The sequence below is a fragment of the Chlamydotis macqueenii genome, chromosome 1 (genome assembly GCF_036417535.1).
Source record: "Chlamydotis macqueenii isolate bChlMac1 chromosome 1, bChlMac1.mat, whole genome shotgun sequence".
Taxonomy (NCBI): Eukaryota; Metazoa; Chordata; class Aves; order Otidiformes; family Otididae; genus Chlamydotis; species Chlamydotis macqueenii.
The window spans coordinates 131,407,234-131,430,214 of NC_141556.1; the positions used below are offsets into that span (position 1 = coordinate 131,407,234).

At 36.7% G+C, this 22,981-nt stretch overlaps 1 protein-coding gene across 7 annotated transcripts in view; it reads right to left on the reverse strand.

Annotated features, from left to right (window-relative positions):
* The window catches only part of CNKSR2 (connector enhancer of kinase suppressor of Ras 2), a 213,191-nt gene that overhangs the window by 61,832 nt on the left and 128,378 nt on the right, over positions 1 to 22,981 (reverse strand). For 5 of the 7 annotated variants that reach the window (XM_086767283.1, XM_086767251.1, XM_086767268.1 and 2 more), the window contains 3 exons: positions 20,922 to 21,133; positions 17,251 to 17,340; positions 15,416 to 15,630 (listed from right to left, as the gene is read on the reverse strand). In XM_086767283.1, the coding sequence (XP_086623409.1) occupies positions 15,416 to 15,630; positions 17,251 to 17,340; positions 20,922 to 21,133 (517 nt within the window). The remainder of the gene's footprint in view (positions 1 to 15,415; positions 15,631 to 17,250; positions 17,341 to 20,921; positions 21,134 to 22,981) is intronic. The other 2 variants (XM_086767275.1, XM_086767259.1) reach the window with 1 other exon arrangement.

The following is a 22,981-nucleotide window of genomic DNA, read 5'->3' on the forward strand; positions in this document are numbered from 1 at the left end:
ATTCAATATTCTTTGATTTATCTGTGACTACAACTATTTAGTTGCCCCAAAATGGTACCAAATGGCACTACGTTGTGAATAAAATATTTTTAATATGCTGCAACAGCTCTTCTTTACACAACCCTTTTAAAAGTGGGGCTTCACTCTGGATAGATAAAATGCAAATACAGTAAATGAGATCACCCATGTACGAGAAAATCTCTTACAAAAGCACAGCAGTGAATTTATGAAAGCAGATCCAGAAATATTTCCAACACTAAAGTCACAGGCTGATGACAAAACAGTCACCATATGTGAGTAATACATAAATCCATGGTGAGTTGCAATGAAAAATGATTTACAGACAAAGGACGTCACAGTTGATTTTAACAATGCCCTGAAACCCTCAGTTTTGCCTCCCGAAAGAAAAATTTATTGAATCAAATCTTGATCCTCTGGTATTTTGATAGCAGGTAATTCACCTCTCCCTGCACAGCTCTCTCTGCGCTTGAGCAGACTTTGTAATAAAAATACCATAGCTGGGTTTAAAAGGACAGCATTCACTAAGGTTCTAGCTAAGATGTTTAATACAAAAACACAGTATGCACATTATATATGAAAAGACTTCTAAAAGTGAGCTTTCATAGTACAAACAAAATAATGTCAACAAATAAGACAGAATCATTATACTAGATATCCTGTGGCTATTTCTCTTTTAAATGGCAGGTACCTCAGACAGAGACAAGCATGAATCACTGGTTCTATCTAATGGGTTGTGAGAAGCACAGACATATTAACAGTCACTGGAAGAACAGATCCCAGAATTCATGGCTGGTATGTCATCTTATACACTATATTCCTCCTCCTTTCTTAGTTTTGCTTTTTCAGGACTGCAAAAAGGTGTTTCAATACTAAGGCCAAACAAATGTGCATTTGCAAAAGTTGGCAAAGCAATAGTTTTCTTGGCAGCAGCCAAAAAGTCCATTTCAGACAAGATAATTTTCTTCATTTACCTGTCAACCGATGGCCCTGTTCCTGTTCCTACTCATTCACTTCTTCCCCCATAGTCGCTTTATGAAAGGCTTCTAGGAACTACCAGATCTACAGTACATGGCTATGCCATCTATCACGCATGGTCACAACTCTAACTGGGTTCCTGTATTTCTGGAGCTCTGACCATGAATTCACAATGCGGGCATTTTGTTAGTAACCACAAGGATAAAGAAACAGTATGTGTCTTAAGAGGAATATGCTAAGAGTTTTTTACTGTAAAAAAATGTAGCCTGAGACCTTGAAGTTGCTAAATTTCTAGCTGCCTCTGTTGTAGGCAATGGCTACATCACCTGTGCAGGATGATCTCCTTATTATGTAGTCTACAAAGGCTGACAATATCAAAGATGTCTAATCTTTTCATATGACTGTTCCTATAGCCACTTATCCAAGAAGTGGCTGTCCTAGGGCTGCCCTATCTGTCCTAGCTAAGGACAGAACTGTGGTTGCCTGAAATCTGATAGCAAGCACAGCTTGTTTGTTCAGAGACTTTTATTCAATCTCCCATCCCTAAACTATTTAATGTAATTTTGGGGTGGCTCTGTGGCAAATGTTGCATTAGCTGGATGGAAATTTGCAGTTGCACAAGCCAGTGCAAATTGTTTATGCAAGTTTGTTAGCGTAATGCATGCAAAACTTAGAAAAATTAAAACATTTTTTAAATCTTCAGGCCATGTTGAGAAAATGATATACAGTGGTCCTGCTTTCCACCACCAGTGAAAGACTTACCTTCTTAGCTATTAAGCCACAAGACTCTTTAATTGAAATATTGAAGCAATAAAACTTCTGGACAATATCAAATTTAAATGAGAGTTCTCATATTCCTGCACTGTCTTTTCGACTGACAGAACAAGGACTGCAGCACTGTCATAGCTGCCTAAAGAGAATGAGGATAAAAAGTTAAACTAGACAAGTGCTGTTTATTAGAATAATTTATTCTGAGATCATTCTTCTGCTCTCCGTCTACTCTGAAACATGTAATTTTAGTACCTCCCACACTGCTTTTATTGACAGTAAGTAATCTAAGAGAGAACGGGAAGGTTCGAAAACTATATGTATTTTTAATGGCAAAACTCCAAGATGCATCAGTTGTTCCATCACTGTGTATATTTCAACTGCATCTCTAAGAAAGAAAAAGAAACTTTATTATTACCCATTACAAAATAGTATTTAACCCTTTATTTTTATTTCTATCCCAGAGCAATTCCCAGTTTCATCACTTACTGGAGAATGGACCAGTCAGAGAACCACAGAATGGCTGAGACAGGAAGGCATCTCTGGAGATCATCTTATCCAACCCTATTGCTCAAAGCAGGGTCAACTAGAGCAGGTTGTTCAGGATCGTGTCCAGTTGGGTTTTTAATATCTCCAAAGATGGAGACTCCTCAAACTCCATGGACAACCTGCTCCAGTTAAAGCGTCTTCACAGGAGAAGTATTTTTTTTCTTATGTTTACATGGAATTTCCTATATTTCAATTTATGTCCATTGCCTTTTCTCCTTTCACAAAGTATCACTGACACAAGTCACCCTGTACGCACTCCAGAAGCCTCGTGGATTGCTTGTGCCCTGCTGGGTCTCCCCTCCAGCAGACATCAGTCAGTCAAACAAATTTCTTTCAAACGATGCCATTTGCTCCAGGAAAAAATCTGGTTTTGCTTAGAAAATTTCTGTCTTATTCATGGGAAAAGTAGATTTTCCTCTTTATGTTTATCCAAACATTTAAACAACAAAACTATCCAAGCAGATCTAAGAAACTTATTCTGCAAGTGATCTAGTTAGTTAGAGACGTGGTCTGTGGCATGGCATGGAATGGATCTTGAACCCTCTGGGGCGGAAACTTAAACTACTGTAAAATGCCACAGAAGTTGACCTCAGGGCAATAACAAAATCTTTCATCAGGCCCATGGTCTTCTAGATGAAAAATCACTATTTTAAAATAAAGGTCCCATGCTCCCCTACAACACCTAGGTGCTTGGCTTGTGATGCAAGGAGTACATACACAGCTCTTTCTGTAGGAGCGGTGCGCAACAGTTCTGATTGTGTCCCTTGGCACGATGTCTTTCATATTGCTCAGTCTGACTGTGTGACAGAGCAAAGTGCAGGGAATGTAGGTGCTCTCGAATGGATGAGGCAGAACTGAGAAAAAAGAGATTTTTGCTTTAAGGAAGATATACCCTTGCAAGCTATTCTCTGTTAGCACTTGGACATAATATTCCTTCAGTGAAAGAAACAGAAAACTCATTCTGGCTTTGAAAAATATTACTTTTTTGGTGAAAAAAATCAATAAAACAGAAAATTGTACTTTTCCGGAGCTAGGGAGTTGACAAAGGCTTTGGCGAAATAGGAAATTAGTGCACAGTTGTATGTGAAAGAAGGAGTCTTAGCAAAGGAGAGGCACAAGACAAATTACAGCCACCCAAATGTTTTCCTTGCTCATCTCTGGAAGATAAAACATAAAAACCCCAATTTTTTCCTTTTAAGCAGTACTGTTCATCAGGAGAAAACCTCATCAACTGGTTACATTACTGTTAGGGAAATGTCCTTACAATAATTTCAAAGCCTTGGAGATTTCTTGGCATTTGTACCCATCAGGACTAAAATGACATTTCCAGAACGTAGTGCTCTGTGCCTCTTTATCATAGCACCATGCTACCAGGAAAAGCTTGCAGCAATAGCTGCAGTAATAGTTACACATCAGGGCTGAATTCGGGTGGCTCTTGACTATAGGAAATAACAGGATCTCTAAGAGAGGGAACGTTTCCATGTGGAAATAAGGGAAAGAGTGTTTGTACCTCCACCATTATACATTCTGTTAGAATTCATAACAAACACGTCCATCACACCTATGACTTAAGGTAGAAAAAGGACAGTTCATTCCAGGATAAAAGCCACATTACTTGCTGGTATTCAGTGAAAGTTTCTCTAAGCATAAGATGAAACAGCACTTCTCAGAAGGTGAGGAAAGATAACATTAGGTCTTTTTAATTTTGAGCTGGCTACGGTGACCATATGGGTACAAACCAGCTTACAAAATTAGTTTTACACTTCCTTCTAAAGTCAGAATTCTGTAGTGTTAGAAATATTATCTGCTTGGGTTAATCTGAAAGCAAATGGATATATTTGAGAAACGGACAAAAAGCAGTTATCACTATAAGAAAAATGTGAAGTTTTTTTCCTCCACAGTACAGTAGCAGAGATGGATTGGCTGACTCAGAGATCAGGCGCTAAGCAACAAGCACTTTTTTTTTTTTCCAGTAAAATAGAAACACCTAATAAAACACCTTCTGTTCAGCAGCTGCACTGCTGCAAAGAGCCATTTTCCTTCCAGGTGCAACCATACAATCTCCCACATGACGTGTCAGCAACAGGCTCAAGGGGCCACTGCCATGTAAGCAAGGCAGAGGAATGGGGCAGAGACTCCTGCGGAGTCCAAACCATTACTTTAAAAATATAACTTGTTCAGAAACAGTTGTGTTGTTTGTCAAAGCCTTTTAATAAAACAGTACTCTGAAATGGGCATCTGCACCCTTTTAATTCAAACATTTTCACCACTCAGTACAAGTTTTTGAGAATGCCAAAATTCATGATGCATGCCAGCCAGTGGCCATGGTTCACTGCTTTCATAGTCCTGATACCTTCCTTTTCCTTGTGCAGAAAGGAGTACGGAGAGGAGCCAGTTGAGAAGTCAGGAGCTAGATCTAAGATCTCATAGATGTGACACTCCCCACCATATTGCAATGACAACTCACGCTAAGTCCCCTCTGTGCAATGCCTGACACACACTTCTCTGCCACAATATGCTGTGCTTAATATCTTCTTTATCAAAGGGGATTAACTGAGGCACTAAATAAATTATTCTATTTAAAAAAAAAAAAAAAAATCTCTCGGCTATGCTATTGTGGTTGTACGAGGTACAGGTAATGTAGCTTACTGGTGCACAAACAATGTTAGTATCTACAAAAGCAAAAGTCCTCTCTCAGGTAATAAAAGCAGCATACAATCAGGAATGATTAACTGAAACAGATAACAGAAAAAATAGAGAATGGGAATGTGAAAGGAAATTAGGAAATGTTCTGAGCTGGGAGATTTATTAGTCTATAGATCTACATCTCTTGACAATGTAAAATTACACTTTGTGAGCATTATATCATATGCAGTAGGGAATAAATCTACACTGGCAGGACGGGACTAGATGACCTTTACAGTAACTCTCTCATTTTTAAGGAATTCCCCAGCTTCGTCATGGAAAGAAATTATAGCAGGCCATTTTTTCCCTCATGGTCAGATGTGAAAGAAGGTAATAGAGAAAGTTTAAAACAAAATTTTTCCACAAAAAACTCCCAACTGTGCTTCATGATGGCCTATAAAACAATTTCGTCTCATCTCTAGAGCATTTTGCTTTGCTGCAATACTTAACTCTGGATTTTAATAAAAATGACAGAGTATATAGAAATAGATGCAAAATCTTCCACATTCAATAACTTCAAATTTCATTTCGGCTACTGCTTCCCCAATAAGAGAAAATTCATGGTATTAACTGCTTCTTTCAAAGGGAAGTGATGTAGATGTGAAAATATTCTCTTATTTGTGATAGGAATAATATTCCCTATGAACAATGCAGGTATTATTCCATATAGTTAAAAAAACCTAGCACTCCTTCCTGAGAAAACAAAATATTACTATTGTGCAGAATGTACGCTTAACCAGAACACAAGTATAAATCTGCATGTGCACATCCACTCTCTGCAGTCTTGAGTTCAAAGGATCGAGAGTCTAGAACTGGCAGAACAAATGTGAGATTACTGAGGCACTTTCACAAGATGATTTTAGCTAAACAGCAGTGATATAACAGAAACAGGCAACAGGCAAGTTGCTATCCTCTCAGTTACTGCTGAAACCTCTGTTTTATCGTTCACCTTCAACATTTTGCCATGAGGACAGCCAAGCACTGCAGCAGGTTGGCCATGAGTTTGTGCAGCTTCCATCTCAGGAGGTTTCCAACACCGGACTGTGCAAAGCCCTGAGAAGCCTTGTCTGACCTTAGAGCTGGCCTTGCTCTGAGCCAAAGACCAGAGTAGAGACCTCCCGGGGTCCCTCCCAGTCTGAATTATCCTATTATCCCGTGCACTTTATGCTGTTTCTGAGGCATTTGGATTTTTTCTGTAGCAAATTCATTACAAGTGATGCCTTTCTCTTGCTGACAGTCTAATCACAATTTTGTTCTCTTTCCTCCCGTCTGTCTAACATTTTTCTTGGAATCACAACTGGCCATCTATTCACCCAGTTTACCTCCTTTTACTGGTCGCATCATTAGCAACAGCAATTCATACCATGTTTGAATGTGGAATTTAATACATATCTGAATAGGATTAAATGAAGGTGATTAACTGCAATAGCAGAGGACTAGACCCAGGAGGCCTCTCTATTCATCTATGTTGATTGCACTAGTCTAAAAATAATACAATGCCATCTTCCATTAGCAAGGAATTTCCATGCTGTTTCTCTCTTGCCTTTTCTCTTAGAAATGCAGAAGATTTATTTCAGACTAGATTTTTACCAAACCAGATGGACTACCCAGATTTACCTTTTAGCACAACAATCTTACAGCTATCCCAGTTACTCCCAATTGCCACAAGTACCTTATGGAGCAAGGTGTACTTTGCTTACCAGTTAACTATTTCACAATTTTGTTTGTTTTATATGCTACTCTGCTCACTTACGGCCTAGATGAAGTTCCTACACTGATTTTAACAATATAACTTTAAATATAATAAATTTTTATTACTTGTTTTGTGCTTGTTAAATTTGTAAAGTGCCGCATGGGAAGGAAGGAATACATATAGTATCATTTAGATGGTTTCTTTTTGGAGCGAAGAAGTTGGCCAAGGGCTGGAACCACTATTCCAGCTTGAACGTGAGAGATGCTGCTCTTCTGTCTGAATTATATACATAAAACCATGAGTCTCCAACTGAAAGAAACCCAACATGTGCCAATGTGTAGGCATTTAAAGCTGCCTGTGGCCAATGAGATGATTGTGGTTGTGGGACATGACAGTGTTTCAGACTCACAAAGGCACTAGATAAGAATTTTCCATTATGTTTCCTCCTCTTACCCATCTTCCCTTTACTGAATTTTTAAATGGTTATTCTTTCCAGTTGTCTCTCAGAGCAAAATACCTTCTATAACTGAACTGTACTAGAAAGCTGACAAGAGAAATGAATACAAGATAGGTACTCATGATACCTTCATAGCAAAATTGGGTATTCTCCTCTGCATTGCATTAGATGAAACATTTCACCAGCACTTTTGCCTCTGAATAGACTTTGAGCCTTTTAAAAGAACTCCAAATTAGATTATTCTATAACTTCATAAGCCTGTTAAGCTGTTTCTACTGCAGAATGGTGAGATCCTTCCAATTCCACACACATGGACCTAGATATCGTCACAGCCTTATTTCCTTGCTACATGCTAATTGATAGAAAAATGAACAAGGAATTGAAGTTATAGAACAGGCCAAAGTGCTCTCCTATATCCCCATAAGGCTAAAAAAACCTAAGGTGACATATGACCACTGTAATCTACAGAATAAAGGAATGTAAATGTCATAAATGCTGCAGTCACCTCCAGAGAGGGACACTCCAGTGATTGTTTTTACCACAGCCAAGCTATGCTGGACCTTCATAAACACACAAGTACTTGTGAAGAAACTAGGGCATCACAGCAGTTCAGACTATTGGACCTGTTCTCCTGAGGCGCCCGGGAACATACTTGGAGTCCAATCTGAGACAGCTATTTTTGAAAAGGCTAGACATCGTGAAGAATGACAAATTTTTCACTTGTGAAATTTCAACAGCATATGCTCTACTTTCAGTTGAGGTTTGTGTTTTCCTGTCTTTATAGTGGAAGCTATAGCGTGCACAATTATATCTAGACTATAAAGGGCTAATTTGCAACAAAGCAGCAGAGAAAGGAGCTTTTTAATCCTTTCTTACTGTGGTAATAGATAGACGGAAATTTTTCACAATTATGAAATATTTCAAAAACTATTCATAATGTTCATTTAATTTCTGGACAGTTATTTGAAATCCAGTGCAGTTTCTCAGCTGAGAATATAAAAATACCAATGCTTTTTAACTTTAACACAAGTATAATTTTCTAAATCAAGTACTTAAGCATTATCTAGTTGAAGATGTCCCTGCTCCTTGCAGGGAGGTTGAACTAGATGACCTGTGAAGCTCCCTTCTAACCCAAACCATTCTATGAATTCTTACAAGCACATATCCAAGAAGGAGTTTAAAAATTTCTTTGCTGATGATTGAAGCCTGTAATCCTGTAATTATTTTGCAATCTTCAGTATTATTTTAATACAAATATTTAAATGCAGATGAAAGACTATAGAGAAGATGCAATACTAATTCAAATATTAACAAAAATAATGGAAATACTTATGGAAAATATTTTTCATTATGCACTTAGATGAAACCGGACTTTGATATCCCCTGCTAGACTTTTATTCTATAGTAATTACAAGACTAACTATAGACAATTTTGAAAACAGGGAGGAGAAAAAGCAAAAGAGAATACTGATATTTAACTACTGCCAGAGTTGGACTTCAAACAATTTGATGAAGAAAATGTACCAAATTCATCTGTTGTAATGATATAATGACATTCTAGATTTCAGACACCTACTTAAAATCTGTGCAACTGATTTTCAATTTTTTTCTCTACAAACTTATTTTTGTTTAATTACAAATATCCATAACAAAATTTCACCAAACGAACATTCTTGAAATACTGTGATACTTACAATTATAATAAACTGTTAGTTTTCCTGTGGGGGTGGTTTGGAGGTTTTTTTTGGTAAATAATTTTCCACTATATAGTGCTTATTAGATGCCATTTTTATGCAAAGATTTTTGCAACAAATTGATGGGTAGCTTGTGCACAAGCTTATTAGGAAACTAATACGCACATGTTCTGCACTTTCTTAAGTGCTAGCTACTGAGTACTACAACTAAAAGGTTTCATAAATACATGCCTATTCAATTCAAGAATTTTCATTTAAAATGTAGGTACTTTATGTTCAATAACTTTCGCTTTTTCCTTCCTTTCAGCAGAGAGGAATAGGAGGAGTAAGAGAAAATAAACCACTTAAGTAGAGTTAGACTTTAAAGTTTTCAAAATCATGAGCTTTTGGTAAATTCTCTGTATTGAGAACACCAAAACACATACATTATGAATTGAACTTTTAAAAAGCATTTCCCTGTATTTTTCTCTGGAGGGATGGAAGGCAAGAAACATCTGGAAATATGCATAATTTAAGAAGAAAAGTTATCTTATCAGCTAAAAATTTATTGTTGCAATAGGGCCATAAGCAAATCTTCTTCACCTACAGTATGTTCAACAAGATCTCTGTTAACAACCAATTGAACTTTGCACGCCCAGACTGGTGAGGACGCACCAGCTCTGCTGAGCAAACCCACTGAGCTGAACTGGTACAGCAACCTCACAAAGACTTGTGGAGAGAGACAACTGAAATTATAACCTTGGCCAAATCCCTCTTCATCATTGTGTCAGTGTCCTCACTGGCAGAGTAGAAAGGAGAGTGCTTTGCTCTCTGTAGGTGCTCATTGCAGCAAGCACTGAAATTAATTATGTGAGTTAAGAGTCACTGAGCTGCACTCCAACCACATGGATAGTTACACATTGCTAAAAGAGGAAAAAATTAACTTTGCTAAAGGTGCACTAACTTAATTCAATTTGCAGAAAAAAAAAACCCCAGCTGATAGCTTTTATTTAAATCCTCCTTTATTTAAAGTAAAACTGGGACATTAAAAATAGTGCATATGTACACATTTACACATGTAGCTTCAGCAAAACCCCTACAGAACAAGTCCTTAGTTTCTTTCCTGCATCCACGCCTGAGCCATCTGTTACAAATGCATGAATTTTAAAAGGTACATCTTGCTGCTAAACTTACTTTATTTGCAAATACAATTAAAATGACCAAGAAAATGACTGTAATTAATTAAACAATTTTGAACAGGCTAGCTATCAGCAAAGCAAGAAGCTGTTACTTTTTTGCCACTTTTCCTATGACAAGCAAGTCATTAGGTATTGCTAAACACATATGAACAAGTGAGCATACACCGGAAAAGGCAAAGGCGTAGGAGGCAGGAAGGGAAAAGGAACAAGGTCAATAATATAAGTTTATAGGTGTAGGTTTGGAAACAGTTTGTAAGCAAGGTTGCTTTTTCTTATGTAATTCCCTAGCATCTACAATAGGCTGCAACCTTTTCTTCCTACAGCAATGCTGTTTCTAGACTAAGGGAAAGTTGTATTGATCCAGATAGGAGCAGATTATTATTAACCTGATGCGGAACTTCATTTGACTCATGACACTATGTCCCTCCTAAATAACCACATTACTTTCCTGCAAGGAAAACAAAGCACAACGTACCAAAGAAATTCCTATACAGAATACCGTAATGAACTTAAAAAACCATAATCATGTGTCAGAACTTTTGTTTCTTGTCCCCCAAAGGTCCAAGACAATTTTAACTGCACCATTTTATATCTACAGTAATAGATCACATTGACTGCACACTAGATTAGCAACAGCTCAAACAGTTTGCCTTGGCTTAATAAAAACATTAACACTCTGTGTTGGTATTTCTTTTGCAATACTGAGGAAGAAAAATAGAACGCAAAAAAACAACTTGGCTAGAAATCAATGTACGCTGGAAACACTTTCTGGAATGGGAAACAAAACAAAGCAAAGTGGTGAAGAGACATTGTATGTGGGCATAAAAAAATACCCTAAGTGGATACAAGAGACAATTACTTCACAGACATAAGACAAATTAGTTTTTTTTTCTTTTGCTATTATATTAGCTATCACATCAGTTATGTTCAGTGGAAACAAGTAAACACTGTTTACTTTTCAAGGCCATAACTGAAATGCTCCTTTGACCACACAGTTTTTGATTGTAATGGCAGGTCAATGACACAAAAAAAAAATCCTTAAAAACAGTGATTTTATGCAAATTTACTATGCTGACAGTCATGAAAATGCTAGACTGCCAGATTCTTGTGATCACTTCAGAATATAACAATTTGAATCTAATGGCATTTTTCAAAACAATTTTTAGCAAAACCAACAACTTTTTAGCAAAACAACAACCACGCACTTCTGAATTACCATGGTAATTTTTTAATGCCGTCCACTTTGTTTATAGGACAAAACTATACCATTTCTGTGGTGGTAATTTAATTTATCAGTGTAGCTTTTTGATCAAAGACTTTTTTATTTCTATGGAGACATGTATGAAAGCATTAGAAGCAAGGAGTTGAAGGCACCATAATTGTAAAAGTTGCTTTTCTGCAGAAAGCCTCCACAGTAAAAAGGTAATCAACCTACACATATCAATGGCTGCAAAATTCGAAAAGAAAGAGGCCTAGAATTGTAAGGGAATTCATCATTAACCACTGGGATGCATTCTTAGTAGAAAATTATTTAACATTTATATCAATGGACTCAAAAAAGAATGAAAACATCATTGAATAAAGGTAATACAGAATCAAGGACCAGTGAATGACATAGATGAGACCTGAATGCTGAGTGAGCAACATGGTTTCTATTCAAGAGAGTCCAGAAAAAAGGGAAAAGAAAATAGAGGAAAAAATAAAGAAATTAAATGTACAGTTGTTGGGTTTTTTAAAAAAATTTCACAGAATATGCATATTAAAAAGATAATTTCAAAACAAGGGTTTCCTTAAGTTCCATTTCACAGCAGACCTCAGATTCCTGGAGCCTCTATACTCCATGTTATGAACTTGGGAATCAGAGAGGCCTAATTTGAGGGCCCAGAGCCCTTATTCTGTAGTACTTCCTACTCAGGGTTGCTTCAGAGTCATAGATTATTCAGCAAGCATACCCAAGAGGTAGCGTGTTTCAACATGGCCAATTATAAACAATGTTATATATTTAAAAACAAAGAATGCAAGATGTAAATTATTAGATTGAGAACACCAGTCTTGCAAATCAGTGATTTGGAAAATTGACATTACAGAAAAACTAAAATCAAAACTGAGTAACAAACATACTCACACTCCAAGTCTATGGTTAAAATGGGTAAATAGTCCTTTAAATATTTAAACAGAGAGGTAGTGAATAGGAATAGAAAGTTTAGATTACCTTTCTATCCAGCTCCTGGAAATTTATGTTCTGTTCTGGCATATGTACTTCAAGAAGGATGTTTAGGATACTTAAGATTCTTTAGGATGAAACAGGAGGAGTTGAAAGAATTATGAGAATGATGAAAGAATATGAAAACACACTCTGATAACGAACCTGAGATGCTCACTCTATTTCTTTTCAGCAACAGAAGGCTAAAAAGTTATTTGATTATAACCTGTACATTCCTATATTGGGAGATAAAATTTGCTAACAAAAGACCTCTAAAACTAGGGGATAAAGGTACATTTATAACTAAGGATGGACACAGAAACCAGATAAACACAGGCTAACAAGAGAAAACTTTAACAACAAGAGCAACCAGGGATTGGAACTACTTAACAAGCCTGGCAGAGTATTCTTTAGTACTGGGACCTAATACAAATGATTGAGGCACTACAGATACAAGTTCAGCTACAGCCACCTGCTAGGAGCCGCACTTCAGGAAAATCCATTGGCTTGTGGTATGCAGCGCAGAGAGTCACAGTATTCTCTCTTCATCTGGTATTCTAGTATGGTGAGCATTGACTTCTTAAAAAAAACCAACTAAGCCAAACAAAAACCTCTAGTCTCTTTCACTACATTAGTACAGTTTTTGGAGTTATCACCATTCCTCTGCACTGAACTCATGCTCATTCAGAGGCTCCCATTTACAGATAATCCAAAGTCTTTGTGAAAACTAAGTGGCTGATGCTTGTAAAAAATATTTTCTAATAGGACAGCCACTTTTTAGTGATCTTTAAGATGCAATTTGAAATTAAGCATCAAGTATATTTTCATTTTCCTATTTGTTATCTATTGTTTAATAACATTGTACCGCATTCAGATAAGAGTTCCTTGTGTTTTATCTGTATTCCCCTGTGCTTTATCTGCTCACTGCACTGTTTATCTAAGATTTTAAGAAAAGTTCTGTCCAATTTATCACAAAACCTCTGGCTCTGTTATGTGGCAAAGGCATATAGCCCCATCTGCAAACAACACTAGGGTTTCATAAGCCAGTATGCCTGGGTGCCATCACAACAAAAAGGGAACTGTATTGTACTGCATGGTGGGAGCCGGGTGGCTTCCAGTGACAGGACCAGCAATAATCAGCTGCAGAGGGCTGTGAATGCTTTGTGAAGGGCTCCTTCTCATTTCCCTGGGGACAAATCAATGGCCTAAGCTTCCTCTTTCTGTTTATTTCATGCATTTTGCTTCACAGCTAGTTAGTAGATCAATACTGATTCATACTTTGAAGAATGAATAACCTTTATTTATGTTTATCAATAAATAAGGCCCCACTAAACTTTCAAAAAGATGCTGAAGATTATAGAGAGAGACATCCTTTAATGGTAATGATGCACAAAAAGGATTAGCAGACACTGGTAGAATTTGTAGTGTTAACAGTTCAGGTGTTTTGTGGACAAGTATCCAAAGGACATGAAAAATGATGATTGTCAATTCTAAGTTTGCTATTGTTCATTAACTTCTGCATCAGAATTTTGAAAAATCTTCCTGTGTACATCATTTATTTTTGAACACAATTTGGAAACTAGACAAAATGAGCAGTAGAAGAAACCAAGGAAAAATAAAGGTGGCACCTTAAAAACAAAAGCTTTTTTACTGCATAGTGTCAGGAATTTAAAGTATACTAACAAAGAAATGTTATTGAGACAGGAGTTTTTTCTCAATACATGGAAAGTGTTGCAAATTTATTATACTGTTCTGTACAGAACAGAAAGTCCTCTGTTATACAAATAACTTTCATTTTTTTTTTTTTTCTGTAAATATTTGATTTCAAGGGCTCTTGCACTGATTAAATTCCTTCTAGGAAAGATTGCAGACATTATGAAGAGGACAGTTTGGGGACACTTGCAATCTCATTTACTTCATGTATTAGGGAAACACTGTATATCAGTCTGCCTTTGCAAACTGAAATCTCCCAACTATCAGATTTCCAACTTACAAAAGAGTGTAAGACTGAAGTTTGAAATAATAATTTAAGAAAAAAATGTTTATCATCATACCTAAATTACTACAAATGAAAAAGAAAGGGAATAGCGGTTCTTGCATCTGGAAACCTGATTTAATTAAAGTGCACCACAAGCACTTTTAATGATAATGACAACTCTGAAGTTTATCAGATTCACCTATACACTGCAGCACATTAAGGAGTTCTAGAAGCCAGTGGACTAACCACTCAGATGGTGTAAAAGGACGCTAAGGCTCCCTTAGTTTCAATTAATCTACACCAATTACAATACAATAATCCGTAGTGATGTTTTGCAACATAAATACAAGTTACTTATCTCTTACAGGTTCAGTGAAGCTCCACCCATCAGATTTTCACAGTAGACTTCCTGACAAGCCCACAGTGCCATCTCCTTTAGACACTGTCAATCTAAATTACATACTCTTTGTTAGTATATGAAGATAATTTCAATTATATCTATTGTTTTGCTGTACAGTTACTCTCTGTATATTCCTCTACAATGACGTCTTTTACTAGGATGTAAAATGTAAATACTTTCATGGGGTGATCGTGATATAATACCTAAAATATGTTCTAATATGATCTTCTAATGCCATTTTCTTGACACATTTAAAAACGAGCAAGTTACTGCAATTTTCCTTTTACATCCTATTCAGTAGAATCCCTTCCTTCACATTTACTTGAATTATTGAGAGCTGTATGTTAAAAACAGTTACATTCATTAGGGCTCCCCTTACCTCAAAGGAAAAACAAATGCCTCCCACAAGTTTTCCTGCCATTATCAGGCCTTTCAAATACCTGCAATGAAGTGATTGTCTGATAAGACTTAGCATATTGCAGTGACATACATGTCGGAAAGAAGGTTTCTAGTCACTCTGGAAACAGCTGCTTCTTCCCTTTCCATCAGTAGTAAGTAAGTCAAGGCAGAGACACCACACTCCATTTCAAACATGACATCTTCTAGTTAAAGGAGATAAAACATTGGTGTCCATCCCACATTTGTAATAGCAAAATAAAGAATTCTAAAATATTTCTTTGAGATCTGGTTATTGTCTGAAGAACAGGAATCAGTGCAACAGCAGCAATTCAAAAAAGGTTTCAACATCCCTGTAAAGACAGTCTCTCATCACAAGCGCAGAGCAACAACTCTTGTTAATGTTATTTTTACTCACGTGGTACAAAGCAGTTTCTGGTCCAGGTGTGCCCATGACTTCTTGTCTCAATGAGTCCATTTGTAAACTAGGCAACAGTGAGTAATGACTTGGACTACTACACTTGTCTCCCTTCTTTTTGGACTTTTTTCCAGTATCCTTTTTGCTATTCCTTTGAAACATGTAGTCTTCTTGACCTATTTTCTCATTGCTCATATAGCGAAGCAAGGAATTTTCTGTTGAAAGAAAAGTAATGCAAAACATAATTGTGAATTGTTCTATGTATGTTAATCCAGCTTCCAAAATACATAATATTCTTGCTAAGATCTATGGTCAATTTAAACTCTTCAAGACTATTTCATTAACAAAACTCATTTGCTTCTTTGGTCTAGATATAATAAGAAAGCAATCTTTTGGTACAGAAAATTCATAATTCTTGCAGTTTTCTGGTATCTTTGACAATAAAAGGAACAGAATATAAAAGAAGCCCCACATCAACAAATTTTGTCTTGGAGTTTTTTTAAAAAAACGAGTAATGTTACACTTATGATCATATCTGTAATATTTTTTAAACAAGATCCTGATGAATACAAATGACTGGTGCCATACATTAAAAGTAATTTGCTTTGAACCTTCATTAGAGATCATTCACCGTATCATCCATATTTCCTCAAACACTCTTCCAGCATATACTAGCCTGTAGTTGAGGGACATCTTTAGCCAGAAGCAATGTTTGTGAATTTAGGAAATCTCAGCAGATTTGTCTTTCACGAACTTGTCTGGGCTTTCCTTGTATTAATGTGAACTTTTAGTATCCACAGCCTCCAGTGGCAAGAGGTTCCTTAGCTTGAACTCAGACTGCATGAGAAGCCAGCTCTTTTTATTTTTAACCAGCACTCAGTGGAGACATTTGATGTCTCTCAGGTCTTGTTTTGGAAAAAAAAAAAAACAGTGACAAACCTATTTCCTTACTTCATTCCACACAAGATTTTATAAACCTTTATTATGTCCTGCCTAATTCTCCCAAACTGATGATGACCAGCCTACTGAATTGACCCTGGTTTGGAAGCTACTCCATACATTCGATCATTTTTGTTGTCTCCTAACTTCTACTGTATTTTTCTTAAGAGATGAAGAGACCAGAACTCCACAAATACCCAACATGAGCAAGAACTCACACAGCAGTATAAGAATACTTCTTAATTTGTCTTGTATTCTTTTCCTAATAATTCCTAGCAGTGTTTCCTTTTTGGATCCCTTCTGAACATTTAATTAATATTTTTAAGGAAATATCTATCATCACTGTAACATTTTGCTCCTGTACAATAATAGGTATCTCAGAGGTTATAATTTTGTATGTGAAATTACGTATCTGAACCTCACAAACCAGAATTTTGAAGAATGTATTCTCGATGATTTTGAGATAAACCTCATGCTGCTCTAGAATGTTTTCCATCCAAAACAAAAGCCCTCATAAAAACAGAGAAATGTGACATATAATTCTCATCTAAGCATAACAATATTTATCAATAATAATGATACATTTATCCTGTAGTATTGTAAAATTAAGTCCAGTTTCAAAATAGACTGGATAATACAGCTGAATCAATGAAATGCCAATATAAAGTTAAGCCAAACTGCAGAGCTTTGCAGTCATGGTTTTCTTTTGCCTGGCTGAGCAACTTCCTCAATCCTAATAGAGACTCTGCAAAAAAATCAAGTGTATATAATGAAAGAACCTAAAACAGGTTCACAAAACATATCTGAGCAAGCAGCAAAATGAAGCTGAAATACATAGCTTAAAGCATAATAAAACCCATAACGCCTTGTGCAAGATGTGTGTTCAGACCACTTACCTCTCCTACTATCTCTTTTTATTTTATTAGGGTCTTCATAATCCCCCACCCAGTTATATTCTACTGGCATAGAAATAGGCCTTAGTTTCCCTGGAAACAGAGGAAAAAATTGAGATCATGCAGCATAAGGCAGCATTAAACTAACATTCTTTAGAAGAAAGAACAAATCATGTGCTAAGCTGCTATTCTACAGCATTGCTTACGAAAGAGGATCCACCATAGCCTCTGAACAAGAGGTTAAGATAGGAGCTCTGTTTTCTTTAACAGACAAGAAGTAGCTAAGTATTTAACGGATTTTTTTAAGTTTAGAAAATAAATCCAGTGCCCTACAAAATGGCATTTGACGCATTCAAATTACTTTAGTTTTCACTGAACAGTATCTATTTATTATTCTGGAAGCCCCTGGCGCACAGATGGGGAGAACTGTTTTAAAGCTTATGTGAATTGTTGGTAATAGAAACGTGACCACATCACTAAAGTACCTTCACAAATAGCATCTTTGCTAGTGGGCTTAAAAGATCCATCAGTGACTGAGTAAGAAAGGAAGCAGAAAACCTATACATATAATTTCTTTTGTAGCATTTCATCCACAGAAAGCAAAGTCCGTTATGACTGATAAATTCACTTTTATTTCAGACAGCAAGAGAGAGAAAGCTGAAGACTATTATAGATTTTAAATTTCATTTTGGAAGCTGCTGAATTTATTTTAAAAAATATTATGAACTATTATTTCTGTTTAAGGATTCCACAAATATAGTTGGCAATTCAGTGAAAATGTGCTATGCAACTTAGTGGGGTTACTTAAAGTGGTCTGAAGTTTTTAGCAAGTTAAATGGTATATTGAAACAAAACATAGAGCAAGATAGCATATGGCACAATATCTGACAGACTGAAACCAAAATGTTTTCACAATAAGGTCAGTCTTTGCTCTTTTTTTAATCAATCTACTGGTCACAAAACCAAAAAGTGGGAAAATGATTTGTTTTTAAAAGTAGCAGAGATTAAAGTAAAAACTTCATAAGTTTTGTTAATTATTTTAGTAAAAAACATCTACACAAAGGTTATTGGTCTTATTCCACATTTTTTTAGGTTAAATTCATGATACACTGAAAAAAAAAGACACTTTTATAATGAAAACAATTATTCAAACATGTCTATCTACCTATTGAAGTATGGTGTCCATGGGAAATACACCAATACCATGGAGGCAGCAAAATGGTAAAAGGTTGTATTGTCTTTTTTAAAAATTGTCAAAAAAAGGTGTACGTTCTGTACAGACTACAGGATCAGGTCACACATACATCATTGCTCAGGAAATACAACATACATACTTAGCTTTTATTTATAATTTGTTTTACTGTTTGTGGCACATATTTAAGCTTAATTGAAGCCAGTGAGATTTAAAGCACACAGTTAAGAAGTCATTTCCTGAGTGGGGATGGGTGTATTTGGCTCATGTTTGTTTGACTAGAAGTAACTTTCTCTAGAAATATAACTTTCTGTTCTCTGTGAGGCTGAATACTTAAAAAGATACAAAAGCTACAAAATCATGTGAAATCTGAGTGTGATCAAAAATTATAGCCATAACAATTTTTCTACAAAATCTCCAGCTGTTCAAAGTGCATGGGTTTTTTTTTTGTTTCTGGCAGTAAAACTACAATGACCAAATTTGTTTCTTTCATTAAACTCAAGTTTCATTTGCCTGCTACCTTTGCTAGTCTCCTTGTTAACCCCCACGGATTCCCTAAATTTCCTTTCCCTGGTGACTACACTCAGGAAAATTTCTTCCTTGGGATGTGAACAGAAGCTTTCTGAGCCCAATTAGCAACTATTATACAACTGGAAGCCAGTAAGAGCATGAAAGAGAAATCTCTTTGTTAACATTGTCAAAAAATGTCAAAAGATTCCAATAAAGAATTTATGGAGGGCCCTATTAACCTCTCACCACCACATAATTAATGATGAGTACATGTTGAAAATGATTATTTCTCTAGGCCTTGGAACTCTCTTTGACCTTCTTTAATGGGTCACTATAAGCGAGAAGACTGTTATTGTCATTTTCCAGATTTCGGTGAAACCCTAAGGTCACGCCTAGCCACAAATCTTATGCTAACAAATGCCATGTGGGAAACTTTAGAATTTAATACTGAAATGGTAATACTTTTAGAAAATACACTTAAATGAAAACGGACTCGATGGTGTGAATTCATTAAAAAATAAGTGAGATCAAAAGTGAAAGGCTGTATAACAAATGTGTTAAATAATGACTGCTTCTCAGTGCAGTCTTTGATCCATGTATTTATAACCCTTTCTGCTAATAGAAAAAGGCTAAAAAAGCTATCCTGTAACAAAATAATGGATTCAACAGTCCTTGAAGAAATGTGTTCTTCTTCACTCTAGACCACCAGCATTAAAATTTAACATCTGGAACAGAGAGTACATCTCTGTTAATGGAACTGACTGCATCCACCAACTGTAACAGTTGAAATACTGGAGTAATAAAATGGATATATCCACTTTGAAAACTTAGCAGTTATTTTGTACACAATGGGCATGGTTAGAAAACACCTGAAAACACTTTGAAATCAAAAGGATACTGAGGATTTTGCAGCAGGATTGTGTAGTTGTATAGAAAGGGTGCATTTTATGAAAACGCACCCTTTACTGTTGTGCAAGCACATTGCTCCAGGTCCTGAGGATACTTTACACAGCTCAAGCTCAATTTATATCAAGGTTCCAAGGTGATTTTGGAGCTTGGACGCATGATGTACTAAACCTATGCTTCCTCATAAATCAAGTCTATCTTCTTCTCACAAAGGCATATGATGTCACCATGACTATAACAACTCCAATATACAGTTTGTGCTCTGTCTAAAAATTGAAATAACATAGCAAGTAGAGTGAAAAAATATTCAAGTGTGTGCTCAGCTAATACCATAGTCATCAAAATATCTTTTCTAAACAAGAGATTTCCTCTTCATTTTCTTCTACATCCTAACAACTCTATGACTGCACAATTTTATACTTGGCAACAGAAAACCAATTCTCCCAGTTCAAAGCTGGAACAAGTTACAATACTAGCTAAAGGAAGAGTTCCAACAGATTCAAACAGAAAATAACCTGGAGCATAAAAGTTTGAGAGGCAAAACTCTCGTGAGAAATTGTTTCTGAGTTTTCACCCCAAATAAGTCAAAAGCCAAGATGTGGAAGTAGCATGAATACACATGCATGTTTACATATAAAATTATTTCTTAGACAGCATGTAAGCTCAAATAAAGAGAAACTGCTATGTACAGGAAGTTACAGGAGGTTAATACAGTATTACAAAAAAGCATACTATCATCAGTCATACTTAATTTCTGGGACTAAAGAAAAATTAAACAGTTTTATAAAATGAGATTATCTGGAAAATTAAGCTGATAACAAAAATTATAGAACTTATATTCTGAAAAATCAATATAAAACTGGACTTGCCGTCCCCATCGTAGTAAATAATTCATTTTTTTCTTGCACAGCATAAGCTCTTAGGTTGAAATTTGACAAAAGTACTACAGAATTCTTACCAAAATAAATGGCAACTGAAAATATTTTCATGCTTAAAAACAAAAGCAGATGCACGAAAATCCTAAAATCAACAAATGATGATTATCCTTATTAGATCAATGCCATACCATATGTTGGTGTGCTCTCTCTCCTTCCAGGACCACTTGTTCTTCCTTTCTCATATTCATAGCAATATAAAACTGCATCTTCTTCAACGACATTAAAGCGTTTCCGATATTCCTGGTCAAGAAATGAGTTTGGAGATTCGGATCCTGTATGAACCGGCTTGCCTACTATATGTCTGCCAACATCATCGCATGGGAGATTTCCCTTTTCATCCCTTTAGTAAACAAGAGAGGTTTTTAATATATTGGGGTAAGATATTGATTTTTTTTACTGTGAACATTTCAATAAACATGGGACTATGTCGATATTTCAAACAAGTAGGAAACAGATGCCATCGACCAATATCAGGATCGCACATCATACCTGCATGTGTATGCATGTATGTGCCAGTTACCTCACACATCTCTGCTTATTCAATTCTTTTACAGTCTGTATCCATTTTACCGGTTTCTCTTGAAAAGAAAATAAAGCTGACATGCAGACACTCTTTTTTTCTTTACCTAGCATTTTGTGATTCAGGCCAGAGAAATAATATTGACCTGACTTTGTTATACTTGCATTTTTAAATACATCAGATCATTTTAAGACATGGCTATATGGCAAGCGTGGACAAATTCAATCTGTTTCCTTAAAAACTAACCCCAGAGCAACAAGAACAAGGGACTGATGATGTACAGACATTTGACACAGTCTTGCACAATCAATCCAGGCCTAGAAGTTCTATAGGTACATCCATGCAGTACCAATTAGGGTGTTTAGCACCTGATCATGAGCTTTTATCCCAGGACAGCAATGCATTGCAAGGCATGCACTTTGCAGTTTGTGTACAGATCCCCAAAAATTATTGCTTTTTCCCTCCCCACACCCCTGCCCCACTCTCTGAAAATGCAAACTACTCAAAGGTATGCAACAAGACAGCAAGCTGTGCCTGGGGTCAGAGCCTTCTCCTTGCAGGGCTCAGTAAACCTGCTGGTAGGACTGCTCCTAGAGATGGCTGCAAAAGACCTAATCAGAGAGTAACTTCTGGGCAGCAAAATGCACGGGAGGCAGCCAAGAGAGAAGCTGGGGCCTCATGCTCTTGTAGGAGCACTTCTGCCCCTCTGGAATGCCATATGAGTTTGAAGCTGGCCAACATGCTGACCCATACTTTCCTTGGCGCCCTGAGACTCCATCTGAGGACGAAGCAAAGCCTCGTGGGATCCAGGCAGCCACAGAGGATGAGAAAGGGCCATCCTGCCTTGGCTGCAACAGTGCAGCACCACAAACCCCCACTGAGCACTACTCTCGCTTTGCCAGGTTGCTTTCTCAGAGCAGGGATGGTGCTGGCTTAGCGAGGGGGGCTGGTGCAGCCCCACCAGGGCCGCGAGCTCATTTCCAGTGACAGTGCTGGAAGACTCTGCAGGTAACAGGATGAAGACTGACAGAAAACAGCCAGATGCTAATCGGTGCTGCAGCTACCATGGGGAGTTGGCATGAGGAAGACTCCACAATAAGGAGGGTAGCCTGACCTGGAGGGATCTTTACTGCAATCACGGAGAGAAGTGCAGAGCCACTAGGCAAACACCCTTTGCCATAGCCCTCTGGAGATGAGGGCTTCAGTTCTTACTCTCAAAGATATTTGACAAATTTGAGCAGGTACTAACTTATGATCAGCACTTTTAAGTAACCGGCACATGGAAAGTGTTGGTCTCTCTTTCTCATCCCATCCATGTGCAGTTATGTCAGCAGCTGTACTGTCTGTGGGTATCCTTACCAAAGTGGCATGGCTTCAGGGTTTTACAACTTACATAAAAATACCAAGTCGTTTACTGTCTTTTTCCAATAAGAAAAGGAGGGTTTGTTTGGTTGTTTTTTTCCTTGGAATGGCAACAACAAACAGAAACAGATGCTGAACAGTTTGACAATACCCGAAATAAAGATATGCTTAAATGTAGTTAAACATGGACAGAAAAATTCTGATGAAATGCCAAAACAGATTATTCAGCAACAATGTGAAATCAAGTGTAGTCCATTAGGATTAAGCTGATAAAAAAAATTCAAATGTACATAGCTTAATCCCTCT